This window comes from Bos indicus, chromosome 7 (assembly GCF_029378745.1).
Source record: "Bos indicus isolate NIAB-ARS_2022 breed Sahiwal x Tharparkar chromosome 7, NIAB-ARS_B.indTharparkar_mat_pri_1.0, whole genome shotgun sequence".
Taxonomy (NCBI): domain Eukaryota; kingdom Metazoa; phylum Chordata; class Mammalia; order Artiodactyla; family Bovidae; genus Bos; species Bos indicus.
Genome location: NC_091766.1, coordinates 48,814,272 through 48,840,666, shown reverse-complemented (window position 1 = coordinate 48,840,666; position 26,395 = coordinate 48,814,272). Strand labels below are relative to the sequence as shown.

The window sequence follows — 26,395 nt, the reverse complement described above, 5'->3', positions numbered from 1 at the left end:
TTGTAACCACTACTGGAAGGTTCTACTATGATTCTTCTCTTACAGTTGAAGGAACTGATGTTGCAACGAGTGAAGTGTACATTACCCATGGTCACACAGGTAGTTAGTGGTGGAGTTGGGATTTGAATCCAGCTCTCTCTAACTTGCTGTGCCCTGTTGATGTGATCAATTCGAATTTCTTATGAAGTGGATGATCAGAATCTTGACTTCAGCTTGTATTAATGAATAATAAAAACCAGTGTAACTAAGGATTCCCTATGCACCAAACACTGTGTTACTTGCTTTAAATGTATTATTTCATTTGAGTCCAATGACAAGCCTTTAAGGCAGTACTATTATTACACCTTTATGGCAGAAAGTGAAGAGGAACTAAAAAGCCTCTTGATGAAAGTAAAAGAGGACAGTGAAAAAGTTGGCTTAAAGCTCAACATTCAGAAAATGAAGATTATGGCATCGGGTCCCATCACTTCATGGGAAATAGATGGGGAAACAGTGGAAACAGTGTCAGACTTTATATTTTGGGGCTTCAAAATCACTGCAGATGGTGATTGCAGCCATGAAATTAAAAGACGCTTACTCCTTGGAAGGAAAGTTATGACCAACCTAGATAGCATATTCAAAAGCAGAGACATTACGTTGCCAACAAAGGTCTGTCTAGTCAAGGCTATGGTGTTTCCAGTAGTCATGTATGGATGTGAAAGTTGGACTGTGAAGAAAGCTGAGCGCCAAAGAATCGATGCTTTTGAACTGTGGTGTTGGAGAAGACTCTTGAGAGTCCCTTGGACTGCAAGGAGATCCAACCAATCCATTCTAAAGGAGATGAGTCCTGGGTGTTCTTTGGAAGGACTGATGCTAAAGCTGAAACTCCAGTACTTTGGCCACCTCATGGGAAGAGTTGACTCATTGGAAAAGACTCTGATGCTGGGAGGGATTGGGGGCAGGAGGAGAAGGGGACGACAGAGGATGAGATGGCTGGATGGCATCACCAACTCGATGGACAAGAGTTTGGGTGAACTCCGGGAGTTAGTGATGGACAGGGAGACCTGGCGTGTTGCAATTCATGGGGTCGCAAAGAGTCGGACATGACTGAGTGACTGAAATGAACTGAACTGATTACTATCTTCATTTTACTGTTGAGGAGTCAGAGGCAGAGAGAGGTTAAGTAATTTGCCTTTAGTCACATGGCTGGTGAGTGGAGAAGTCAAAATTCTCAGTGACACTATACTTCCATAAAATTTTTTTTCTAAATATTCTAAGTGACACATTTAATCACAGTGTAGTTCTGCTAACTCTCCTGTATACCGCCCACACCCTTCTTCTTTCTCTCAGTAATTTTTTGTTTAGCACTGTTTCTGTGCCAGGACTCATGCCTGGTGCTGGCAGAGGCAGAACTTGCTGTGTGTGTGGGGGCAGAGGCCCTGGACACCCTTGTCACCTGGTCTTCTGACTGGTACCCTCCCTCCGTGCATGGCCCTGCTTCCCTGAAATTCCAGGAGTAGGTGCTTTCTGAGGCAGGGCATTTCCTTTTGTTTTTGTTAAAGGAAACAAACTCTGTGACGGGATATCCTCTGCTGGGTTTTCATGTTATCTGAGGGAGAGAAAAAAAAACAACAGAGCCTTTGCATGAAAAATGGAGGGGAAGCCATTTGCAAGCTGGAGGGGAACCTGTAAACTCTTTGCTGAGGGTCATTCTAGGGCCTGTTTTCCCAGAACCAAAATGCTGAGACGGCGAGAGGCAAGCTGAAAGCTTTTAACCCAGGGTCATCTTCCCTTCCTGCAGTGGTTCCAGCCAACTTCTCCTTCTCAGGTCTTAGCCTCCTTCCAGGGGCCAAGCCACACAGCCCTAGCAGTTCCACCAGGACAGCTTGCTTCCAAGCTGAGGACTTGCGCTTGGCCTCTTGTTCCTAATCTTGTTACTGCTACCGCTTGAGGGAGTCGAGCTGCAGGCAAGAGAAGGGAAGAGTAAATCATTTTCCAGCCTTGGCTGTAGGAGAGGGAAGTGAAGACCACCTCCTGGATGTTTTTCACTCTTTGTAGCCTCTGAGAATCTGTGTTGCCTCTCCTTGTGTGCAGCCCCCAGAGCCCCACTGGACCAGGCCCCTATTTATCCCTGAGACTCAGCAATTGAGCAGTGATACAGCATTCTGACTCCCTTGGCTCTTCTTCATGCCTTCCTGTGTGAAGCAAGCAGTGGGAAGATCACAGCATAAGATCAAAGAGAGGGAAGGGGCAATTAGAGAAACCACCAGCCCCGCTCATTTTGGGATGTCAGCTTGGGAACACTTTAGAGCAGGAGTGGACCCAAGCAGGATGGGGGAAGCTCTGAAAGTTTTTGTCTGCCACATGGGTTTTGTGAACAGTGAGGAAGTTGAAAGCTGTGTGGGTAGCTGTATCCAGGGAGGTTTTAAAAACTGAAAGTGTAATCTAAGGAGTGTGTTCAGTAAGTATTTATTATTTCATTTTTGGGGTAGTTGTCATGAGGTTGAAAATTTTAGCACCAAACTGTGCAACTGACTTTGTGGTAAAGAAGAGGGCAAGGGAGAGGGGGTGTGTGTCCCTGGCACGACAGCATTTTGGCTTGGCTGGGATGCAATCTCGGGGGTGGGGATTGGACTCTCAGAAATTCCTTCTCTGTGGTGCTAAAGGGCTGCTGTCCATTGCATCCTCTAATCACATCTGACCCTTGGGGGCTCCTGCACCCGAATAGGGTGTGTGCTGGACAGCATTGGATTACTCTTCCCCACCAGGGCTTCTCAGTGTAACTGAATACAAGTTCCTTGTTCCTGGGGTGAACAACTGTCCCAGTTTGTCCAGAATTGAGGGCTCTCCTGGGACACAGGATTTTGAGTCCTAGAACTGGCAAGGTCTCAGCAAACTGGGATGGTCGGTCAACTCATGGCCTGGCTTTAGGGTTTGTAGCTGGTGTTGGTTTAGGGCACGTGTTATGGAGGTCATGTGGGGAGTTTGGAACACAGCTTTCCTTTCCTGGTATGTATTCAGCAAGAATGGTTAATGGTTCTCCACTTTACTAGCAGGCCGAGACTAATCTGGTCCTGGAATCTGTTTGGCTAGGCTGAGCAAGCGCACAGGTTAATTGAGTTCCCCAGTTTATAGCTGCTTTGTGGGAATGGAGCTTAGGTGGTCAGATTTGGAGCCTGACTGTGTTCACTTACCGTCTCAAACTCTCCAATGGGTGATCTTATCTTTTTCCTTCTCTGGAATGAATCAGTGGTTCAGAAAATACCAAGAATTTGATGGTAATATACAGTTGTCTTGCTGGTAGAAGAGAGAGGGGAGAGGAAGGAGAGAGATGTTTTCTAGAACTCAGCTGTCATGAGGGAGAGGTCTAATCTTGCAGGCAGGATGAACTTCCCTTTGAGAGTAGGCACATAGGTCTGGAGCGGGACCACTGATACTAGAGGCTCTTGGTGGCATCTCTGTGTGAGCAGGAATGAGGAAGGGAGCCAACAACCCCAACTTTTGCACTGAAAGTCCTGTGTCCTGGGAAGTCTTTCAATCCTGGGCAAACCTGGATGGCTGGTTACTCTAGTGATGAGACAAGGCCCAAGAATGTGGCAGTGGGGCCGAGTTTTTAGCCTTAGCCCATGGAGGTGAGGAGAACTAGAGATGAGGTTCAGAGCTGTTTTCGGGGACAATCAGTCTCTAAAATTTAAATCACTCAAAAAAAAAAAAAAAAAAAGAAAAGAAAAAGATGTTTATAGTGCTCTGAGTCAAGAAATCAAATGCATCTGCAGCCCATGTATATCTTCCTGGGCAAGCCTGGGTGAACGCGAGCAGCTGGGGTCTGGCTGGCCCAGACACTCTCCCTGAGAGCCAGGGGAGCAGCTGAGATCAAGGACTCAGAACATGGGGGTTGTTTTGGGGTGAAATGAATGCTGGGGGCCCCAAGCAATGCAGTCTGAAGCCAAACTATTCACAGCTATCTGATATTTTTTTTTTTTTTTTTCCCCTTAAGTCGCTCTCAGATTGTCTGTGCCTCCCACAGGGTAGGGGAGAGGAGGGGTAGCAAAGCTGGGTTGAGGAGGACTTTACTGACTACCCTGGTTTTTTGATCTGAGGGCAGGCTTCAGGAGCTGTGGCAAAGTACAAAGGAACTCGACCAGGGTTGATTGTCTGAGCACCCATCTGGCCTGTTCAAGCTGGTCTTCCCTGGCTTTTAGGAAAAACACATGCACACACACTCGAGCAGGAACTTGTTTCTGTCTCCCAGGGTACAGTGTAAATACTCATGTGTCTCATGACCTTTCAAAAGGAACCTTAGCTCTCCTTTTGCTGAGAACCTTCCCCAAGATGTTCTTTACTATTTATCTGTTGGATGGGAGAGTAGAGTGTGTTTGTTTGAGTCCCAGTGGATTTGGGGATGATGCCCTCATTCCAGTAGATGCTAGAATAAGATCAGATTCCTGCTGAATCTTATAGGCTGGCACATAGGTGCTCAGTAATTAAATGGTGAATGAGGGTGTTAGCTATTCAGTAAATATCTTTCTGAGTAAAGATATTAACTAAAGGCTACAGGGCAGTGTTCTCAACTTGACTATACATTTACAAGCACCTAGGGAACTTCAGCAGTATCTCACTGTCCAGGCTACACCCCATTCCTATTGAGTTGGATCTTTGGTGGTGAGACCCAGGCATCAGTATTTTAAAACTTCTCCAGGGGATTCTAATATATAGCCATGTAGGAAATCAGTCTGTCTTAGCTTGGGCTGTCATAACAAAATACCACAGAGTGGGTGGCTTACACAACAGAAACTAATTTTCTCACAATGTTGTAGGTGCTAGATCTGGGTTCCAGCTGATTGAGTTTCTTGTGAGGGCTAGCTTACCAGTTTGCAGAAGGCCACCTTCTCCTTGTGTCCTTGTATGGTAGAGAGAGAGAACTCTGCTATGTATTTTTCTTCTTATAAGGGCCTTAGCCTCACTGTGAACTTCGAGATGTCCAAGCTGGATTTAGAAAAGGCAGAGGAACCAGTATCAAATTGCCAACATCCGTTGGATCATCAAAAAACAAGAGAGTTCCAGAAAAACATCTACTTCTGCTTTATTGAGTATGCCAAAGCCTTTGACTGTGTGGATCACAACAAACTGTAGAAAATTCTTCAAGAGATGGGAATACCAGACCACCTGACATGCCTGTTGAGAAATCTGTATGCAGGTCAGGAAGCAATAGTTAGAACTGGACATGGAACAGCAGAGTGTTTCCAAATTGGGAATGAAGTACATCAAGGTTGTATACTGTCACCCTGCTTGTTTAACTTATATGCAGAGTACATCATGAGAAATGCTGGGCTGGATGAAGCACAAGCTAGACTCAAGATTGCCGGGAGAAATATCAGTAACCTCTGATATGCAGATGACACCACCCTTATGACAGAAAGTGAAGAAGAACTAAAGAGCCTCTTGATGAAAGTGAAAGAGGAGAGTGAAAAAGTTGGCTTAACACTCAACATTCAGAAAACTAAGATCATGGCATCTGTCCCATCACTGCATGGCAAATAGATGGGGAAACAGTGAGAGACTTTATTTTTGGGGGCTGCAAAATCACTGCAGATGGTGACTGCAGCCATGAAATTAAAAGACATTTACTCCTTGGAAGAAAAGTTATGACCAACCTAGACAGCATGTTAAAAATCAGAGATATTACTTTGCCAACAAAGGTCCATCTAGTCAAAGCTGTGGTTTTTCCAGTAGTCACGTATGGATGTGAGATTTGGACTATAAAGAAAGCCGGGCACCCAAGAATTGATGCCTTTGAACTGTGGTGTTGGAGAAGACTCTTGAGAGTCCCTTGGATTTCAAGGAGATCCAACCAGTCCATCCTAAAGGAGATCAGTCCTGGGTGTTCATTGGAAGGACTGATGCTGAAGCTGAAACTCCAGTACTTTGGCCACCTGATGCGAAGAATTGACTCATTGGAAAAGACCCTGATGCTGGGAAAGATTGAAGGCAGGAGGAGAAGGGGGCGACAAAGGATGAGATGGTTGGATGGCATCACCAGTTCAATGGATACGTGCTTGGGCAAACTCTGGGAGATGGTGAGGGACAGGGAAGCCTGATGTGCTGAAGTCCATGGGGTCATGAAGAGTTGGACACAACTTGGCAACCGAACAACAAAAAAGGGTCCATGCAGTGGAGAGTAGCGGAAACTCAGGCTGGGGTTGCCTCAAAGGCCAGGCTGGGAAGTTTGGACTTACTTGGGCAGGCAGTGGAGAGCCATGCAAAGGCCTTGAGCCTGGCCGTGGTCTGATTAGAGCACCGCTTTGGGGAGATGAGACCTTGGTGGTGGGATCCTGCTACTCAGAATGTCACCTTCTCTTCCAGGTGCTGCTCCCAGCCGCCAGCTTGCTACAGCTCATGGATGTTCGTCAGAACTGCTGTGACTTCCTGCAGTCTCAGTTGCATCCCACCAATTGCCTGGGCATCCGCGCTTTTGCAGACGTGCATACCTGCACTGACCTGCTGCAGCAGGCCAATGCTTACGCAGGTAATGGGGAACAATGTAGCTGCACCTTTCCAAGCCTGTGAATTTAATAACCTGGTCTGTGGTGGACTCCTCAAAGATTATGAGGCTAGTGTGTTCTACTGAGAAGCAGTTACGATTTAGTCAAGGAGATAAGACACAGGTGGAAAGATAATTAACAATAGGGGAGTTCAGCTCAGTGCCAAGTGGAATATGACTAATTGCCAGATGAAAAGTTCAGACAGTAATTTTCATGAGAGAAGAAGAAGGAGATCTGAGAAGACTTCGTGGGGGAAGAATAATTTCAACTAGGTCTTGAAATAATCTTTGTTTAGGAAAATTTCTATTTTGATCAAAGTGTTCTGTGAACACCATTTGAAAAGTCAAATAATGTTGCAAGTCTCATAATGATAAGAGTCTCCTGCTGTTTTTCCACCCCAAGTCTTGCTCTCTAGAGCCACTCACTTGCCTTTCTGAAAGAATTAAAATACAGGTGCTGATTCAGCCAAAAGTTGCTTCATCTGATATTTACCTCTCTTGCTGTAAATAAAATGTTATACGACTGGTTTGGGGTTTATTAGTTTTAGATGTTGTCTGTTGACTTCTCACAGAAGAATAACTGCACTTTCATAGATGTCCCCTCATATACATTCACTGTTCCCCTCTCTTTATTCTTCTGTATCATTTCTACAGTTGAGCTAAGTTATAATTGGTTTTTTATCAGAAAACTTTTGTTTTAATTAGTAAGGCAGTGAATAGATGCTTTTTCTTTTACACAGTATTATGATCACTAACTCTTATAAGACAGGTACACTGAACAGTCTTCTCAGTACATCAGATAATCTGTTGAGTCCATTTTATTTTTTTTGGAGACATTCTCCTCACTAGAGCCTATCATCCTGTGATTTTTTATAGGGAGTAGTGATTTGAGGATGAAGGTCATGAGTGACCTAGGAAACAGGTCTGGTCATATGAATTGATAGATCTAGTCATGGCCACCTCCTTCCCTTGCAGTAAAACCTCTCATTCTTCCCCTGCCCAAGTGCTGGCATGGCTGCTGTCTGTTCTGTCTCCTGTTCAGGAAGCCAATGTCTGGGAGTTAACTGAGGGCCTGCTAGCTGCTCACATGCCAGCTCCCTGCATTGTGTTAGCCCCTTGGTCCACAAGTCAACAAGCATTTCTTCTGTTTTTCAGCATCCTCTTTTTGCTCTGATCAAGACCCCAGGAGCCTATACAGACTCTCACTTCTTGAGGTCTGTTTCTGAGGACACAAATAGGACCAGACGTTAGGATGTCAATAATGATGATTTTTGTGAAGGACATTCCCCAGTCTGCCTAATGCTGAGTTCTTCTGACTCTTTCTGACCGTAATCCTTGACTCTCCTGTTTCTCTGCTGTCCCTCCTGTGCCTGTATTACCTGGCTTGATACCCTACCTCCTTTCTGTTCTCAGGGAGTGGTCACTAGTCCAGCCTTCTCTAGTCTAGCCACTCTTGAGGGATGTGCACAGACTTTGCTTCAGCAAAAGCTGAAGGCTTAACTGAGGCTGAGGTCAGTGTGTGGACATCTGCTGGTGCAGAGGTGAAGGGAGAATGCTTAGATGCCAGGAGGTCTCTGTCTCACCTCCCCAGTCCTCTCTCTAGAGTGTGCATGCTTGCATCCATACACAGCACGTATCACACCCTTTTGTAGTTGGCTCATGAGGGCATCAGAGGTTTGGGCTGTGTATTGAACTCCCCACATTTAACAAAGGCTCCTAGGTCTTGTGTCCTGACTTCCCTCCACTTTCAGAATCTTTGTTTTCTCCCTTGCCCTTCTCCCTGTCTGATGGTGAGACTCACCTGTGGGAGAGTGGGAAGGAGGCGGTTTGGAGCACGTTGTGGTTTTGGTGCTCCCTGATCCTGAGGGCATGGTGATGTGGTTCCGCAGCATCGTGGGTGTGTGCTCTACATGTGTGTGTGCAGTGTCATGGTGGATGACTCTCAGCTAGTGTTTACTGAGCTTTCACTTTGGGTCACATCCTAGACTAAGCATTTTATGTTCATTTAAAGCATACAGTAGCTGAGGAAAGTAAAGCGCAGAGGGGTGAAGTCATTTGTTGGTGTTAGTTAGAAGAGACAGAGACAGGATTCAAACCCAGACAGTGTTTACTCCAGAGCTATGTTTATAACTACTCTGTTCTGTGGCTTCCAGGCCCAGCTTGGACATAGGGTGGCCCTGTGAATCAGAAACTGTGGAGTGTTGGTGGCTAGTGCTGGCATTTTCCATCAGAAGTGTGAACCTCAAAGTCTGTGCCATGCAGTTACCAGATTCCAACAACCAGACATTGTAGACAGATGGCCAGCTGTCTCTGCTAGATGCGGGGTGTTTAGTCATCTTGGGGTGGGAAAGTGAGGCGTGGATGTCTTCTCTTCCGTGTTGGGAAGCTGCCCCTCACGGCATGCGTGAGTCCTCCTCCTTCTCTGGCTCGGTCAGTGTGACTGCAGGCTGAGAGCCTCCTCCCTGTTGTGCAGGCCTTCCGGGGAACCTGGGACCTGCTCCAGGATAGCTTTCTTTGTAGCCCTCATCTGGGTGAAACTGGGAAGATAAAAATCATATTTTTAAGGTGGTGTGATAATACAGAGGTCATAAGACTATGATGAAGAGACATTAGAAGAAGCAGTGTGAAGTTAAGACTTCACCTTGTGTGGTATATAGAGAAGAAAAACAAGGCTAATCTGTGCTTACTCCATTGCACTCAGCCACCGCTGTGGGCCTGCTTTGTGACTTTGGTCTTGCACCCCCTGAACTTAGATGGAGCCTGGCGGCTCTGCCATTGCTGCCTCCTGAGACAGAGCTGCTGTCTCGCCCATTTAAGTGTGGGCATGTGGGTACTGACCAGAATCACACACACAAGGGGCAGTGTTGCCCCGTGTGGTTACAGGCTTCCATGGCCCCATGCCTTGAGTCAGGAGGTATCTGAGCCCACAGACTACAAGGAGACCCTCCAGATCAGGGATCACACCAGCCAACACTTTGGAGCTGAGTGACCCTAGGCCTGTTTGCTTTTCTCCCTGATGGGAGGTTGCTCCTCCTGCTTTGTTTTCAGCATGGTTTAGGGGATTGGGGTCGGTGTGGGAGGGACAGGTAGGAGAGCCTCCTGCAGAAGTAGGTGCCACCATAGGGCCATGCCCTGGATCCTCCCAGCTGTTCATGCCGTCTGTGGCAAGAGAGCCTCAGAGCCCCACGGGACCTGGTGGAGAGACGGGACTCCTCGGGTCAACACCACGATCCCTGCTGAAGACTGCATGCGCTTTGCGGGAGAAGGACCATTTCTGGAGCTTCTGATGGTGGCTCCTCTGTATACATATGCACAGCTGGGTATGTCTGCCTTCCACTTCTTCCCTATCTCTGGCCAGCTGGCCTCTGCCTTCGCCTGTCCACAACCCCAAACTGCCTCTGAATTCTGTTCGTGCTCCTTTTCTAAGATGAACTTTCTGTGCTTATTATTGTTGCTATCTTAATATACAACCATCTGTGATTATTGCAGGAAAGGCCCCACAATCCTATCCAGAGGGTGTCATGGGCAGCACCCTAGTGTACAGCTTCCCCTGTCTCTCATTCCACATATATATTTTCCAGCCCAAAAAATCTTAGCAGTATATTCTGAACATCTTTCCATGTTAGCAGGCATATTTCTATACCACTGTTTTTAAAACTTTAGAGAATGTATTCAATAAAAGCAACTTGTATCCATGATAAAAATTTCAAACAAGATCAAAGGTATGAAATACACAGTTGATCTCTCAGGTCCTCTCAAGGGAGCAGGGAACTGTCTTGGATATCCCTACAAGATATGTATATATTACACTTTTTAACTTACACAAATAGAAGACTTTTGTACTCATTATGCTTTTTTTTTTTAACCTAGTGCAATATCTTGAAGTTCTTTCCAGACTTTTGTGTATGGCTGTTCTTACTCTTTTTGTCTGCTGCATCATAGGGATGAACTATAATGAACTATAATTTAGTTAACCAGTCCTCTCTTAATGAACATTAATGTTACTAGTTTTTTTTTTTTTTTTCTTTTACATCAAATGCTTTAACAGTAATTCTTGTACGTAATGTTTTGGAGTATACTCGCTGGTATGTAAGTAACCGTGAAATTGTGCTTGTAGAGTGCCGTCTTAGTATATAGCACAAAGTAGCTCGTAGAGAGTACACATTAAAAGATACTGCCAAATTGCTGTCTAGAAAGAGTAACTATTTTTAAGGTTGACAACTGCCTTCTGATTAGTCTTCAGCCCCCCGGGGCGAAGGAGGGCACAGCGTGACTCTGGGGGCTGGAGTACCAGCTCTTTCCACCTAACTGTGTGGTTGATTTCCTGTTTGTAATGGGCCTGTCTCTTCTTCCTGTGGTAGTCCTTTCTGCTTCCTCTGGGTCCAGTTTCCCCCTTAGGGTTATGCCCCCATATTTTTGCTGTGATGTAAGTTATGCTGGGCTGGGGAAGGGTGAGTCCCGTAGTTAAAAGCTGACTGGGCCGGGGAAGACCCTTGCCCCCAGCTGCTGATGTCATAGTTCTTCTGAGTACGAGATAATTGGGAAAAGGACCCTCATATTTTGCATAGCCTGTTTCTTATATCTCACTGTTATTGTTTGCAGGGACTGCTTAATCTTTAACTTCAGAGGCATGGGCCAAGGTTTATGGGGATTTTGTTGTTTGGTAATTGGATGACCATGCCTGGGCCATGAGCAGAGCTAGTTGAGAGGGATATTAATGGGACCCTATTAATGAAATGGCAATTAAAATTCTTTGAACAATGTGTTTACATCAGCATGCCAAAGCTGAGCTGAAACCACCCAGCCATGGAATGGAAAAACCATTGAATTTCACATGTTTGTGGAGAGAAATGGCCTTTTTTCGATTGATTGAGGCATTTAAGACCATGGAATGAAGTGATTAAACTAAAGACAGCAAAAAACTTCGACAAAGCACTTGAAAAAACACAACCCTCTGACTTAGTGAGGGTTATCTGGTGAAATTGCTGCCTCCAGCTTGGCATCATAAGATAATGATGATGGTGATGGTCACGGTGGAAGTTTCTGCCATTTCTGAACACTTGCAAGGTACCAGGCAAGGTGCTACACACTTCAAAACTGTAAGAGGTAGTTATTACTTTCTTAACTTACAGATGAAGAAACGAAACCTTGGAGAAATTTAGTAACTTGCTCCAGATCACAGTTTGTGAGTGGCAATGCCAGGATTCACGAAGAGGCTGCCTGACTCCAGGGCCTGTGCTCTGATCCCACAGTTTGTTTTCACAACTCCACAGGCCAGTTCAGCCTCTCTGCCCATGGCCGCTGCCTCACTTCTGCCTCCCCTTGATTTTCTGCTTCTGCCTTGAAGGTGGCAAATGAAGCATTAGTGTGGTAGTTTTTATTGTTAGTTGTTCTCCTGGGAATTTTAGGAGACTTCCCTGTTCCTTCCATTCTCTGGAGAACAGGGAACTCTGTTGTTGAATCAACAACACTGATAACTGGGCAGTTTTGATACAGCCCTTTGCTCTGTGTGTATGATAGCAAGGGGAGGTACAGTACATACACTTCTGGAATTAAGTCAGCATGGCAAGAGAGCTCTTATCCCACCATCACAGGGAGAATGGAGGCAGTGAAAATTAGAGTCTGAGGGCTGGTGGTTGTAGCCCTTGTGGGAAGTAGTCAGGTAAATCTGTGTTATTCTCTGTGGCAGCTGAGCTTTCTCCCTGGAGCAAGGAAACTATGGGCCCTGAAAGCCAAGAACTGATCAAGAAAGCTTACCTCTGCTCTCCAAAAATAGAGTAATAGAGGGGAGGGGAGAGAGATTTAAAGTAGCTCTGTTTTTTTAAAACCCTACTAAAATGTTTTGATTCTGTTTATGTGTCCACCTTTCATTAGCAAATCCTGGGGCCTGATAAGTGGTTCCATTCAGAGGCACTCACTCATACCTGTTTGCTGGGCCGCTGGCCCCGGAATAACTGGGTTCATCTCATCTCTGCAGGTCAAAGAAGTCATAGATGAGTTATCACTTCCATTTGTTCTGGGCTTGTAGTTTAGATAAACCTGATCAAAGCTTTAGGTTTATTTCACACCATCAAGAGGGAGGAATGGACTTGGGACTTGCTTGAGAGGTTGCCTGAGGCCTAGGAAGTCTTGAAGAAGCATGGGAAGGGAAGCATGGTATTTTCAGAGCTTGATATCTGCAGACACTGAGGATTCACATTCAAGCAAGACAGACTCAAATGAGACAGAGCCTCCCCTCATGGGGGTCATCGTCCCAGTATGAGAGAAGGACCTCAGGTGGGTTGATGAGCACTGTGATTTTAATTTCTTATCTTGGTGACTTTGGGAACACAGAAGAATATCACGTCATCTAGCCTGATAGGTGGGTTAGGGAAAGATTTCTATCCAAGGGTCTGAAATTTGAACCCGGCTCTGATGCCAAAATGTTTGAAACACTACTACTCTAAGATTGTTTTTTTTAAAAGAAATATAGTTAGATTCATATTTTCTTTCTCTCTCTGCAGTATCCCTAAGGGATTCTTAGGATGTTCTGATGTCTATATTGATTTTACCAAAATAGCCTGCTTAGGACAGGCTTTTATTATTTTGGAAACTAAGATTCTTATCAGAATATTTGTTATTATGTATAGATAGCATTAGTTTATTTTTTTGTGTGTGTACAAGAAACCCACTTTAATTATGAAGATTCATAGTCAGTGACAAGTAAAGATGGAGAAAACAACATCATGCCAACACTAGTCAAAAGAAAGCTGGAGGGCTATATAGATAGCATTAGTTCAATACCAGGCTCTACCACTTACTGCCATGTGATACTGAGATCATGACTTAGGCTTTCTGGGCTTCCATTTCTTCATCTGTAAAGTGGAGATATTGATATTCGCTTCAGCTGGGCTTTTGGAAGATATAAGTGACATAATATATGTAAAATACCTAGTATGTTAGCTGTTTTTAGGAAAAGCCCTTAACTTTGTCCAGGCATGCTTTTTTAAAAAGACCCAGCTAGTCCCCCTTTCCTGGGAATGTGCCACCCAGTTTCCTTATCCTTTCCACACTGGGAAGATATATTTATGTTGCTTGGTGGGGAAAGGATTTACAATTGTCTGGTGCCCCTCATCTTCTCTATAATTTCTCATCCAAATAGGCAGGAACAGTTCCGTTATGTTTCATTAATCAAAATTTGGACTTTTTTTTTTGCTGGAGAAAAAAAATTATTATTACTTGCAGCAAGTAGGGAGAACACTGAGGATCTTTCCCAATGCAGTGTCTCTAAAACTTACATCTTAGACAGTGTTTGCTACTTGTAGTAAAGCCTGGTTAATTGGAACTCCTAACCAGATACTAATTAACTTTTTTTGTTTGTTTGTTTGTTTGTTTACACTCCTCCCTAAAGGGGAAAAAAGCAAGAAGATAAGAAAAGTTTAGATAAGTTTAGATAAGATGAAAGTTTATTTTGGAGAATCCCTTTCACGGGGCTTGCCTGTGGTTCAAAGATGCTATGCCCTTGCACATTCCACCTGTCCCCCAAGATTGAGCCTTGCCTGCCTCTCTACCTCCCCGGGAGCCTGGCACAGTTCCCCATACTTGGTGGAGGCTCTGTACGTATTTGTTAGATGAATGAAGATACAGCCTAGGCCCTAGCTAGACTGAGCTGTTGCTGTTTTCTAGATATGCTCTGAATTGGCCTTCTTTTATTGAATGTGGAGTGTGTTTCCTGGCATGGCCCTGTGGACTTCGGGTTGAAGTCACTGGTGTCTTGTGTTACCCTTTTGTAAGCCAGTTGTCTCCTTGTAGACATCAGCTCTATTTTCTTCCCTTTTGAAGAAACACTGCTTTTGGCCCATAACATATGAACAGTTATTGAGCACTTGCAGTGGTCTCAGGAAATGGGAATTATTGTGCATATATTTTATCTAATGCCCATCACACCTTTATGAGTTAAGTGCTATTATTAGCTCCATTTAATGGATGAGAAAACTCCACCCTTAGGAAATTCAATACTTATATCACTAGAAAGTTTGTGGAACTCAGTGGAATTAAAGTGGGATTCTGAGACCTTTGAGGCCACAGCCTCACTGGCAGGTCCTGCAGTCTCAAAGGATGACTGATGCTGTGGAAATGGCTTCTCCGTTGAGAGCAGTGCTGCCTGCAGAACTGGGCTTCGTCATGCGGGTACACGTGCACGTGCTGTTTCTCCTTCATTTCTAAAGAGTTTCTTATAGATCTCAAAGTAGGCTAATATATGTTACCATTTTTGAACTTCAGAGCAACCTGGAGATCGAGGTCAGGCTTTATGGTCCCCTTTTATGATTAATGAAGTCAGAGCCTGAAAAGGGACTGTAAGAGGTGGAGCTAGGTAAACCCAGGTCTTCTGACTGTTAGCCAATTAGTCACTACATTCTCCGTTAATACACTAACAGGAAAGCAAAAGAAATTTAAAAAATTTCCAAACAAGTGTTAAAGGCAGAAGCTGATTCTCAAGGTGTATCTTGCGGGAACAGAGTGGGTTCTTTCTAGGAAGTGCCTGAGAAGAGCGCTGACCTGAGTACAGAGTCTTCTGGGCAACTCCTGTTTCCCAGGAAACTGAGTTAGCCAGAGGAGCCTGTTCCTGTTTTTTCTACCCTGTTGTGTCTTGAGTGTTGCTAACAGAAAGGGGTCTCCTCTGGGGCTCAGCGCTGTGTCCCAGGCTGAAGGGAGAAGGGAAGGAGTTTCTGGGCCCTTCTTTGTGTCCTGATCATGCCTGGCAAGTCTCCTTGGTCTCTGGGTGTGCCAGCCCCGAGTGAGAGAAGCTCCTGTCCAACACCTCCCTTGTTGTCTCCTACCCACCAGACGCTGCTTCCTGGGAGGATTTCTGAAGGGATTTCAGTGGGAGGTTCCAGATGGGCAAAGAAACAGCCAACTTCAGAGAGATGGGACCCAGACTCCCATGCTGCGATGCCCCAGGGTGTGAGAGATACGGAAGTGCGGAGGGCTGACTACTTTTTGCCTTGCTTTATCTTTGAGTACTTCTTGTTTGTCCACCAAGTCGTCTAGGATATGCATCATCGCACTTCCATTTTCTTCCTTTTCAAAACCCAAGTTTATCTCTTGGCTTTCTGAGCTCTGATGAAGAATTTCTTAAACCTCAGAATTTTACTTCCTCACCTCCTCTTACACCTCCTCTTATTCTTTTCCCTCTTCTGAATGTTAGTTTTTTTTTTTTTTCTATGGTATGGCTCTGGGACACAGAGATGTTGGCGTTGGCTGGCCTGCTTCCCCTGCTGAGCTCAGCCATGGCTGGTCCGCAGGAACTCCCTGCCCTACACTTGGTCAGTTTTTCTCTCTGCTATTTTTTGTATGTTGTCAATGCATCTGGCGACTGGTCCAAAGACTTCTTGGGCCAGAAGAGTGTATAAGGAGAATCCTATTACTTTCCAAGCCTCCAGGCCAAGAATGAATTCCCATCATCCAAAGAAATGGGATGTTCACTTTTATGTAAAAATCTTTAAGAATGGATACTTAAAAAAATAACTACAGTCTTAAATATTCTGAAAGTTAGATAGTTGAATCTCATACTTAAAATCTACACTTTAACAAAAGATTTTTTTTCTATTGATGTGTAGAGAAGAAAGACCAACTTCTTATGTTGTGACAGTTGCTTCCATCTGTAACGGATCTGACTTTTAACTTTGTGTTGTTATGTACAAACATCCCTGAGCCTCAGGATGGGCAAGCTTTAACTGTGGCTTCAGTTATATTATTAAGCTAGTGGAGAGCAAGTGGGGAGCCTTTTTTGCCCAATGAGACATGGAAAAGATTATTTATAACTCAGACTTTGAGAGTAAAATATTGACATTTAGGGACTCTGGATGAAGGGTATATGGGAATTGTTTGGATCTGAAATTCTTTCAACATATAAAGTTCAAAATGATTTTTACAAGAAATGGCTTAAACCTTAAGTTCTTTGTTTGGTTTTTAAGAAGTTGATGAGTGTGATTAGCATGCTTTGATTTTCATTTTCCTTGTGCAGCTGTGGCAGAGTTGATGTTTCAGCATGGCCTCCCAGGCATGGAGGCACTCGGAATCTCACTCCAGGGGCAAGCCAGACCAAGTTGGTGGGGGTGTGGGTGGGGCTTCTGGAATTATCCAAGAAGCTCTCAGGCTAGAGCAGGACCACCAGAGAAGAAGGGGAAAGGTCTGGAGGGCAAAGAGCTCAGGTGCTCCTGGGGTGATGGTGCAGGGTTGTGAGACCTGAGGAAGGAGCAAAGTCTGGGGCAAATGACAGAGGACCCTGTAACCTCCAGAGACTCTTGCACCCGGAGTTGTCAGCCCTTGGGCTGGTTCACCTTGAAGCAGCTTGCAAAGCATGTTCTCAATTCCTTTCTCATCAGAGCATGGGAGGGAGGGAGACATGGTTTTTATCTCCATTGTACACATGAGGATAGTGGTGCCACAGGACACAGCTCTTAAGTGACACAGCCAGGACTTGAATCTAGATTCCTTCTTTCGGAAGTGCCTGCTCTTTCCCTGGTATCTCTCACTGCCTCTGTAATAGCAGGATGGTGGCCTGGGAGAATGTCAGGGTCAGAATTGTCCTTGGCATTTCCCTCATGTGGCCCTTGGGGCTTTGAGATTTATCTCATTCTCATTGTCCCAAACTCCTCTCTATATTACAGCCTTGGAAGGCCTGGCCACTGTGGACCATTCCCAGCAGTGGTCTTGGCAGCTGTGTTGCCGCCACACCCAGACAGAAGCTTAGTTGAGCCTTCTTGTGAACCAGAGATAACAGGCTTGACTTGGGCAGGAAGGGATGAAGCCTTCTGCCAAGCTTCTAGTGCTGACTTCCTACCAGAACCCCCAGAGACTTTGGCCATGCAGCAGTTCTGACCCACTTTTGTTTGCCTGAGCGGCAGGGGGCACCGTCTGCAGCTCTGCCAGCCTGTGCCTTGAGGGGAAATGAGCCCAATTAAATAGGCAGGCCCCTGCGAGGTTTCTCTGCAGCACCATTATTAATCTCATGGAGCATGGAAAAAATACAACCTCACAACTCAGTGACCAATTTTCCTCTGTGATGATGTTCAGGACAGAGGGTTACACAGGGGGATGCCTTCACTGCTGAATTAAAAGGCTGGTTTCCCTCCAGCCAGGATGTCTACCTTTCTCTCTCCCTCCCGCCTCCCCCAGAGCTCCCAGGACTCTGCTCTGAATCCCACAGATTGTCATGGCCTTGGTTCCTGGATAGGCAGGAGCGTGTTATAACTTTGTTTTCTGAACTTATGCTTTTTTTTTTTTTTTTGGAACAGAGCAGCACTTTCCAGAGGTGATGCTAGGGGAAGAATTTCTTAGCCTAAGTCTGGACCAGGTGTGCAGCTTGATATCCAGTGACAAGCTGACCGTTTCTTCAGAAGAGAAGGTATGGCATGGCGCTCTTTGAAACAGAAGCCTCTCTCATGGGGCGGTTGTGGGAAGGACTTGTGATTCAGTGAGATCTCTTTTCCAACTTAAAAAAAAAAAAAGGTTTATATATTTTTTGTCCCTTAAAAAAGACTTTCTGGCCCATGATCACTATATATGCTTTATGGACCCTTTAAAGAAGATGTAATGGTGATGATGATGATGGCTTCAAAATGGCTTCCATTTCTTAAACCTTTACAGTTTGCCAAGCCCTATGCTAAGTGTCTGATGTTCTTCAGCTCGTTCAGCCTTCACCTCAGCCCTGTGAGGCAGGCATCACTGTTGTCCTCACATTACAGATAAGGAAACAGACTCAGAGGCATTAACTGTCTGTTCACTCAGTTGGTCTGCATGTCACTTGATCTTAACCACTGTCCCACACGGCCTCTTGTGAATATCCAGTGTTTAAGCCCCAGCCAACCTTTGGGGAACATCTAATTCCAATCACATCAGATCAGATCAGTCACTCAGTCGTGTCCGACTCTTTGCGACCCCATGAATCGAAGCACGCCAGGCCTCCCTGTCCATCACCAACCCCTGGAGTTCACTGAGACTCACGTCCATCGAGTCAGTGATGCCATCCATCCATCTCATCCTCTGTCGTCCCCTTCTCCTCCTGCCCCCAATCCCTCCCAGCATCAGAGTCTTTTCCAATGAGTCAACTTTTCGCATGAGGTGGCCAAAGTACTGGAGTTTCAGCTTTAGTATCATTCCTTCCAAAGAAATCCCAGGGCTAATCTCCTTCAGAATGGACTGGTTGGATATTGGAATTTTTACTGAGGAAACCGAGCCCCACAGAGGGGTTAGGAACTGCTGAAATCACACAGTTTTGCGGTAGCCAAGCCAAGAGTAGAACCAAGGTCTCCTGACACCCAGTCCTCTAACTCACTGACCACACACCTCTTCATTTGTGCTGGAAGCGTGACTTCTGCCCCTGCTTAGCTGACCTGTGACTGCTGATCTGTCCTGCCTCCCAGCCTTCCTTATCTCTGACCCTGTCCATTCAACAGGGATTGCCCCTTAGTCGTGCCCACTCTTCTCGACCCCATGGACTATAGCCCGCCTGGCTCCTCTGTCTATGGAGTTTTTCAGGCAAGAATACTGGAGTGGGTTGCCATTTCCTCTGCCAGGCGATCTTCCCAACCCAGCTATAGAACCTGCATCTCGTGTTTCTTCTACATTGGCAGGTGGATCCTTTACCACTCTGCCACCTGGTAAACCATTATGCTAGGAATATTCTCTACTTTGCTCTTCATCTAGTTGAATTCCCAAACAGTTCAGATTCTTTTTCTACCAGGAAGAATTCTTTACTCCAGGAGGTATAGTCTACTACACTGGAAATAACACAAACTTGAGTGTTGGCCACTGGAATCCAAATCTTATCTCTTGTATTTACAAATCAGTGATTTGATGTTGGGCAAGAGACTTTGCTTCTCCACCTCTTTCCTCATTTGTGAAATGTAGGAAGTAATAGAGCATGTTCCACAGGGTGGTTGTGGGGATTGAAAGAAGTAAGGTATGTAAAATGCCTATTATAGTACCTGTTATCTTGTGGGTGCCTAGTCAATGTTAACTGAATTGACTGTTGACTGGGCATCCGAAATTAATTATTTTCTCCTCTGTGTTCCAGGAAAACACTTACCTTGTTCTCCTTTTTACTGTAATTAGTTCTTAGCCAGTCTTACCTCCTTCACTCACTGTGAGTTCCCAGATGGTACAGACCACACCTTATTTGGGATTTCAGTGGCTCAGTGGTAAAGAATCTGCCTACAGTGCAGGAGACATGGGTCTGATCCCTGGTTCTGGAAGATCCCCTGGAGGAGGAAATGACCACCCACTCCAGTATTCTTGCCAGGAAAATCCCATGGACAGAGGAGCCTGGTTGGCTACAGTCCATAGCATCACGAAGAGTTAGACACTACTGAAGTGACTGAACACACACACACACACACACACACACACACACACACACCCCGCGCTTACTCATCTCAGTCCTCAGAGATGCTCAGTAAATGTTTCTTTCTTTCTTTTTTTTTTTTTTTTAAGTTTTATTTTATCTTATTTTTTTTTTAATTTTTATTATTATTTTTTTACTTTGCAATATTGTATTGTCCTGGTCCACCCTTAGTGTTCAAGCTTTAGGCCCTTTCTTGAGGGAGTATTCAAAGAAAAGCCCTTGAGGAGGATTTTATGTTGGATATTAAAAGGTACCTGTCCAGAGAATGCGGTGAAATTCACAAGGCCCTGCCTGTCATCCTGCAAAAGTTTGATCAAGAAGAAAAGCAGTTGTTGGTTGGAACTATGGGCAGTCCTGGACTTCAGAGGGATCCTCAGAAGGTGCTTGCCACAAGCTGAACTCTCCTTTAGGTTTAGGGACATCTGTGCTTCTGCTGGCTGATGTGAACAGCACCTCTGCAGGCTTCTTCCTGCCCCAGCCTCAGAAATGGAGAGGCCTTCCTCACTTTTTGCCAAGCCTCCGTACTGTCTTCTCTGGACTGTGCTACCAACTTGGCACAATTTGAAGGAATGAACCAATTAACCGGTGTATGAATGTTGGTCTGTTGGCCAGTTTAGGGCCTGCTCAAGCATATGTCAAGTGTAGCTTGAGAAAATGAAAGCAGACATATAAGCAGCAGGATTTGAATCAATTTAGGGGTGTTGAATTGAGAGGGAGACCCTCCTATCTTAAATTCATGGTGGTCCATCCTGTTCTGAGGTCATAGTAAATTTTCTTCAAGTGAGGGCTTATCTATGCTTGTTGTGCCAGGACAGACGTGGAGATGGTTGTTGGTAGGGGGGTGGCATTATAGTCCCCTGGAAACTACTTGGGTTTTGGACGTGGGCAGAACTGGTTCCACACTCAGCTTGATGCTTACTGGTTGTATGACCTTGAGAAGTCACTAGTTTCTCTGAACCATAATTTACTTACCTGTAAAACTGAAATACTACGAGTGCCTCCCTTATAGAATTGTCCTGAGGATTAGAGATAACGGATTAAAAAATGAAAATACAGTTTTGGTAGGTGCTCAATAAATGGCAGCTATCACTGTAATTATCATAGTTCTCTATTTGGAGGTACCATTGATAAATGGCAGTGCTATCGATTTTGACTCAATATGCCAGCAAATTTGGAAAACTCAGCAGTGGCCACAGGACTGGAAAAGGTCAGTTTTCATTCCAATCCCAAAGAAAAGCAATGCCATAGAATGCTCAAACTACCGCACAATTGTACTCATCTCACACGCTAGTAAAGTAACGCTCAAAATTCTCCAAGCCTTGCTTCAGCAGTATGTGAACCGTGAACTTCCAGATGTTCAAGCTGGCTTTAGAAAAGGCAGAGGAACCAGAGATCAAATTGCCAACATCTGCTGGATCATTGAAAAAGCAAGAGAGTTCGAGAAAACCATCTATTTCTGCTTTATTGACTATGCCAAAGCCTTTGACTGTGTGGATCACAATAAACTGTGGAAAATTCTGAAAGAGATGGGAATACCAGACCACCTGAGCTGCCTCTTGAGAAACCTATATGTAGGTCATGAAGCAACAGTTAGAACTGGACATGGAACAACAGACTGGTTCCAAATAGGAAAGGGAGTACGTCCAGGCTGTAGATTGTCACCCTGCTTATTTAACTTATATGCAGAGTACATCATGAGAAATGCTGGGCTGGAAGAAGCAGAAGCTGGAATCAAGATTGCCGGGAGAAATATCAATAACCTCAGATATGCAGATGACACCACCCTTATGGCAGGAAGTGAAGAGGAACTAAAAAGCCTCTTGATGAAAGTGAAAGAGGAGAGTGAAAAAGTTGGCTTAAAGCTCAACATTCAGAAAACGAAGATCATGGCATCCGGTCCCATCACTTCATGGGAAATAGATGGGGAAACAGTGGAAACAGTGTCAGACTTTATTTTTTGGGGCTCCAAAATCACTGCAGATGGTGACTGCAGCCATGAAATTAAAAGACATTTACTCCTTGGAAGCAAAGTTATGACCAACCTAGATAGCATATTCAAAAGCAGAGACATTACGTTGCCAACAAAGGTCTGTCTAGTCAAGGCTATGGTTTTTCCAGTGGTCATGTATGGATGTGAGAGTTGGACTGTGAAGAAAGTTGAGTGCCGAAGAATTGATGCTTTTGCACTGTGGTGTTGGAGAAGACTCTTGAGAGTCTCTTGGACTGCAAGGAGATCCAACCAGTCCATTCTAAAGGAGATCACTCCTGGGTGTTCTTTGGAAGGACTGATGCTAAGGCTGAAACTCCAATACTGTGGCCACCTCATGCGAAGAGTTGACTCATTGGAAAAGACTCTGATGCTGAGAGGGATTGGGGACAGGAGGAGAAGGGGATGACAGAGGATGAGATGGCTGGATGGCATCACCCACTCGATGGACGTGAGTTTGAGTGAAGTCCAGGAGTTGGTGATGGACAGGGAGGCATGGTGTACTGCAATTCATGGGGTCGCAAAGAGTCGGACACGACTGACCGACTGAACTGAACTGAATGGTAAAATAAACCATGGTGTTAACTGCATCTTTTCAGAAACAGAAACATGGCAATGATATATACACTTAAAACTTGCCTGTAGTAGCTTTCATTTATTCATATGCTTACATATGAGTTGCCCTTTCTGTAGAATCAGTTTGGAGTGTATGTGTTTTTCACATTATTGATTTTGTGTATCATTTTTGGGTCTCAGAAATTATGTGTAACTTCAGAGTTATGCTTTTCAGAAAATATGTTACTCATGGTATGTTTAAGGTTGGCCATGTAATTTTGAGGCTTATTAATTAATAGTGGATTTTGCCTATATTTTCTCTTTGGCAAAACCCATAAGTTTTTTCCTCCTTAATTGATTGCTTATTTCTGGAAATTTAATAGCTGGAAGCTTTGACAATTAGGTGTTTGTCATTTGAATGCCAGCCTTTTAAGCTTTGAAGATTCTGTAATCTGTTCCAGGAGATTTGGTGATTTCTACTCCTTTTAATCACATTGTGTGATAGGCATAATTGCTTGCACGCACAATGGCTTTTTCTTGCAATATTGTGTTATAGCGAAATTTTTTTGAGTGTATTCAAAGCAGTATTAGGGATCGTCAGTTAAGTTAAAATCCAGCTTCATTTAATGTTAGCATTTGCAGAAAATTCAGTTGCATCGGCAGTCAAATAACCTGTATTCAGCAAAATTCAAACCTGAACAGCAGTATCAGTTATATTATGGCTTACTTCTCTACTTGCAGCCTGCAAGTTTCTTTCAACATATATTATAAAATGCAGCCAGGTTTCAGATGTGTCTTACAACTATGCATCTTGAAATAGAGGAAATGTGGTATTTTACTATTAATGATGATTTTCAGTGTCTGTGGCTGGGCCCAGACAGCTTGTTTGCTGGAAGTTTGAAAGTATAGGTTCTGCAGCCAGAATAACTGAATTCGATCCTGGCTCCAGTACTTTAACAAGCTGAGCAACCTTGAACAAGTTACTTATCTCCTACCAGAATGCACACACCATAATAATCAGGAATTTTGTCTGTCCTATGGTTACTGCTAGAGTGGCATCAGGTCCTTGTGTGCTGTGGGCTTAGTAGATCATTCGTGTCTGACTCTTTCCAACCCCACAAACTGCCGGCTCCTCTGTCATGGGGATTCTCCCAGCAAGAATACTGGAGTGGGTTGCCATTTCCTTCTCCAATGCATGAAAGTGAAAAGTGAAAGTGAAGTCGCTCAGTTGTGTCTGACTCTTAGCGACCCCATGGACTGCAGCCTACCAGGTACCAGGCTCCTCCATCCATGGGATTTTCCAGGCAAGAGTACTGGAGTGGGGTGCCATTGCCTTCTCCCCATCAGGTCCTTGGTAGATACAAAAAATGTTTGTTGAATGAATGAATAGAAGAGCCCTTCTAAATCTCAGTTTTCTCATCTGTGAAAGGGGGGTTGATGATAGTCTGCTGCTGCTGCTGCTGCTAAGTCGCTTCAGTTGTGTCTGACTCTGCGCGACCCCATAGACAGCAGCCCACCAGGCTCCCCCGTCCCTGGGATTCTCCAGGCAAGAACACTGGAGTGGGTTGCCATTTCCTTCTCCAATGCATGAAAGTGAAAAGTGAAAGTGAAGTCACTCAATGGTGTCCGACTCTTAGCAACCCCATGGACTGCGGCCCACCAGGCTTCTCTGTCCATGGGATTTTCCAGGCAGGAGTGCTGGAGTGGGGTGCCATTGCTTTCTCTGGATGATAGTATAGTATCTATCTTATGGTGTTGTTCTAGGGATGAAATAAGATGATACATGTACCCATTGATTGGGGCCTTTCTCAAGGGGAAGCTGTTCCCAGGTCCTGTGTTGGTCTGGGTGGTTGGCATGACCTGTGCCTGGCAGGAGCTAGGCTGGTAGCTGTCTTTTGGTCCATCATCCCCAGCACCATCTGGGCCTCTCCCAGAACTCAGATGCTGTTTTTCCTCATAAGCACTTGCTTTTGCCCATGGCTCATCTCTTCTGCTATGCTCAAGCTCCTTGAGGGCTATGAGGGTACCTTAGCCATCCGTGTGTCACACACAGTCCTGACGCAGAGCCCTGGGAGACGCTAGGAGGTGCTCAGCAGACATTTCCTGAACAAGTGACAAGGCAGACTGTGGTTGGACTCTGCCCTGAGCCAGCTGAGATTAGGGGGACAATTTTAATATTTTTCCAGAGAATAAGGACAAATGTGGGAACTAGAGGTCAGACAGGGGCATGGATCTTTGCCATTTTCTCTCCTGTTTTTCCTCCTTGTAGTTTTTGTTTTAAAATTCCTGTTATTTGAGAGAGGACAAATGGATGTGGTAGGGATCACAGAATCAGTAGTTCTTTGTGATCACGTCCCCGCCCCCATCCTTGCTCAGGCAGAGGAATGACGCAGAGAAGCAAGCCCCTCCTAGTCACCTGAGTCTCTCCTATGGGAGGTGTCTCAGGGGCTAGAGCTAATCCTGTGAGCAGATAGCCTGTTTCTTGCATCCCCTTTGAGACACAAAGTTCAGCTCTCACCACATGCAGCCTTGTTGACCCAGGGGCAGGGTAAGCAAGCTTCTGGGACACACATACTGTGAGGAGAAGGGATATGACTAAGTTCTACTGCAGTTTGACCACTGAATTTCTGGATACTAGACTTTTCTGAATCTTTGCTTTTTCTGCTGGTAAATATGTTTCTACTTCTCAAGATTTCCACTCCTTATGAAACTCTGTTGAGGCTTTTCAGAGTGAGAACTAACAGAGAACTGACCCACATTTCAGGTATAGGTCAGCAAGAAATTGGTTGGATCTCTTCAAAAAATTAGATTAGTGTCAAGTATGTGTTAGAAAGAGAAGTACAGATTTGTTTCTTTCTGCATGATCACATTTTATGTACTATTATCTCCTAAAACTATCATCAGGGGCCAAATTCTGATATTGTATTTCCTGGAAAGAATTGGACCGTGTCTCCTGGGATCTTTAGTGTTGTGGGCCCTCCTGTCTGAATTCCTGGCCTCTCCAGGGATGGGTCTGGGGTACAGGCAGGAGCTCCCTGGCCAGTAGGCTGAGCTTGAGTGCTTGCTGCCAAGGCACCATCCAGGGACCAAGCAAGTATATCCTGTGCTTAGGCTGGGCTCTTGGCAGCCCTACCACACTCTGAGGTCAGCATTAGACCTGCCAAATTCTCAGCCTGCAAACAATGATCTGGCCTGGACCCCTGAGTCAGTGATACTCTTTTTTACTTTTCGCCTCTGAGAGCGCAGTTCACTAAGCACCTGTGACTGGAATTCTACCACACTACGACCAAAAACCCACCTTAACTACTCACTGTGATTATTTCACACACTGTTTTAAAAAAGGTGTTTATGTTGCAGTAAGCTCAGAGACATGAGCAAATGAAAAGTGCACGGCTCAACTTTTACAAAGCCAGCATCCGGATCAAGAAACAGAACTCCAGGTCTTCCTTCCAGTCGCTACCTCCACTTCAAGAAGCCAAACTACTATTTGACTTCTTATAGATCAGTTTTATCAGCTTTTAAGCTTGGTATAAATGGAATCTTGCATGCTTTTGTGCCTGACTTCTTTTGCCCAGAGTACTGTTTTGCACATCATTCTAATTCTTACAACTCACAAGGCCATTTTGCAGAGGAGGAAACTGAGGCTTATTTACAGTAGATGGTTCTATGATTTGAAGCTGACTATGTCTGCTGCCCTGCTTTTTATTAAGGAACCTCCACCCTGATGGGGAGACCCTTAGTTATTACCATTCAAGAACTTTGGGGGAGTTCCCTGGTTGCCCGTGGTTAGCATTCTGAGCTTTCACTGCTGTGGCCCAGGTTCAGTCCCTGGTGGGTTCCTGTAAGCTGCGAGGCATGGCCAAAAAAAGGGGAAAGAGCTTACAATCTGGGGGGCAGACAGACTGGTAATGTGGCTGAGAAAAGTAGCTGGCTGTAATCTAAGTTC

The 26,395-nt window shown here is 45.0% G+C and overlaps 1 protein-coding gene across 12 annotated transcripts in view; it reads left to right on the top strand.

Moving 5' to 3' along the window:
- KLHL3 (kelch like family member 3) overlaps positions 1–26,395 on the top strand; it is a 149,981-nt gene that overhangs the window by 70,681 nt on the left and 52,905 nt on the right. For all 12 annotated transcript variants that reach the window (XM_070793635.1, XM_070793629.1, XM_070793625.1 and 9 more), the window contains 2 exons: positions 6,343–6,505; positions 17,800–17,909. In XM_070793635.1, the coding sequence (XP_070649736.1) occupies positions 6,343–6,505; positions 17,800–17,909 (273 nt within the window). The remainder of the gene's footprint in view (positions 1–6,342; positions 6,506–17,799; positions 17,910–26,395) is intronic.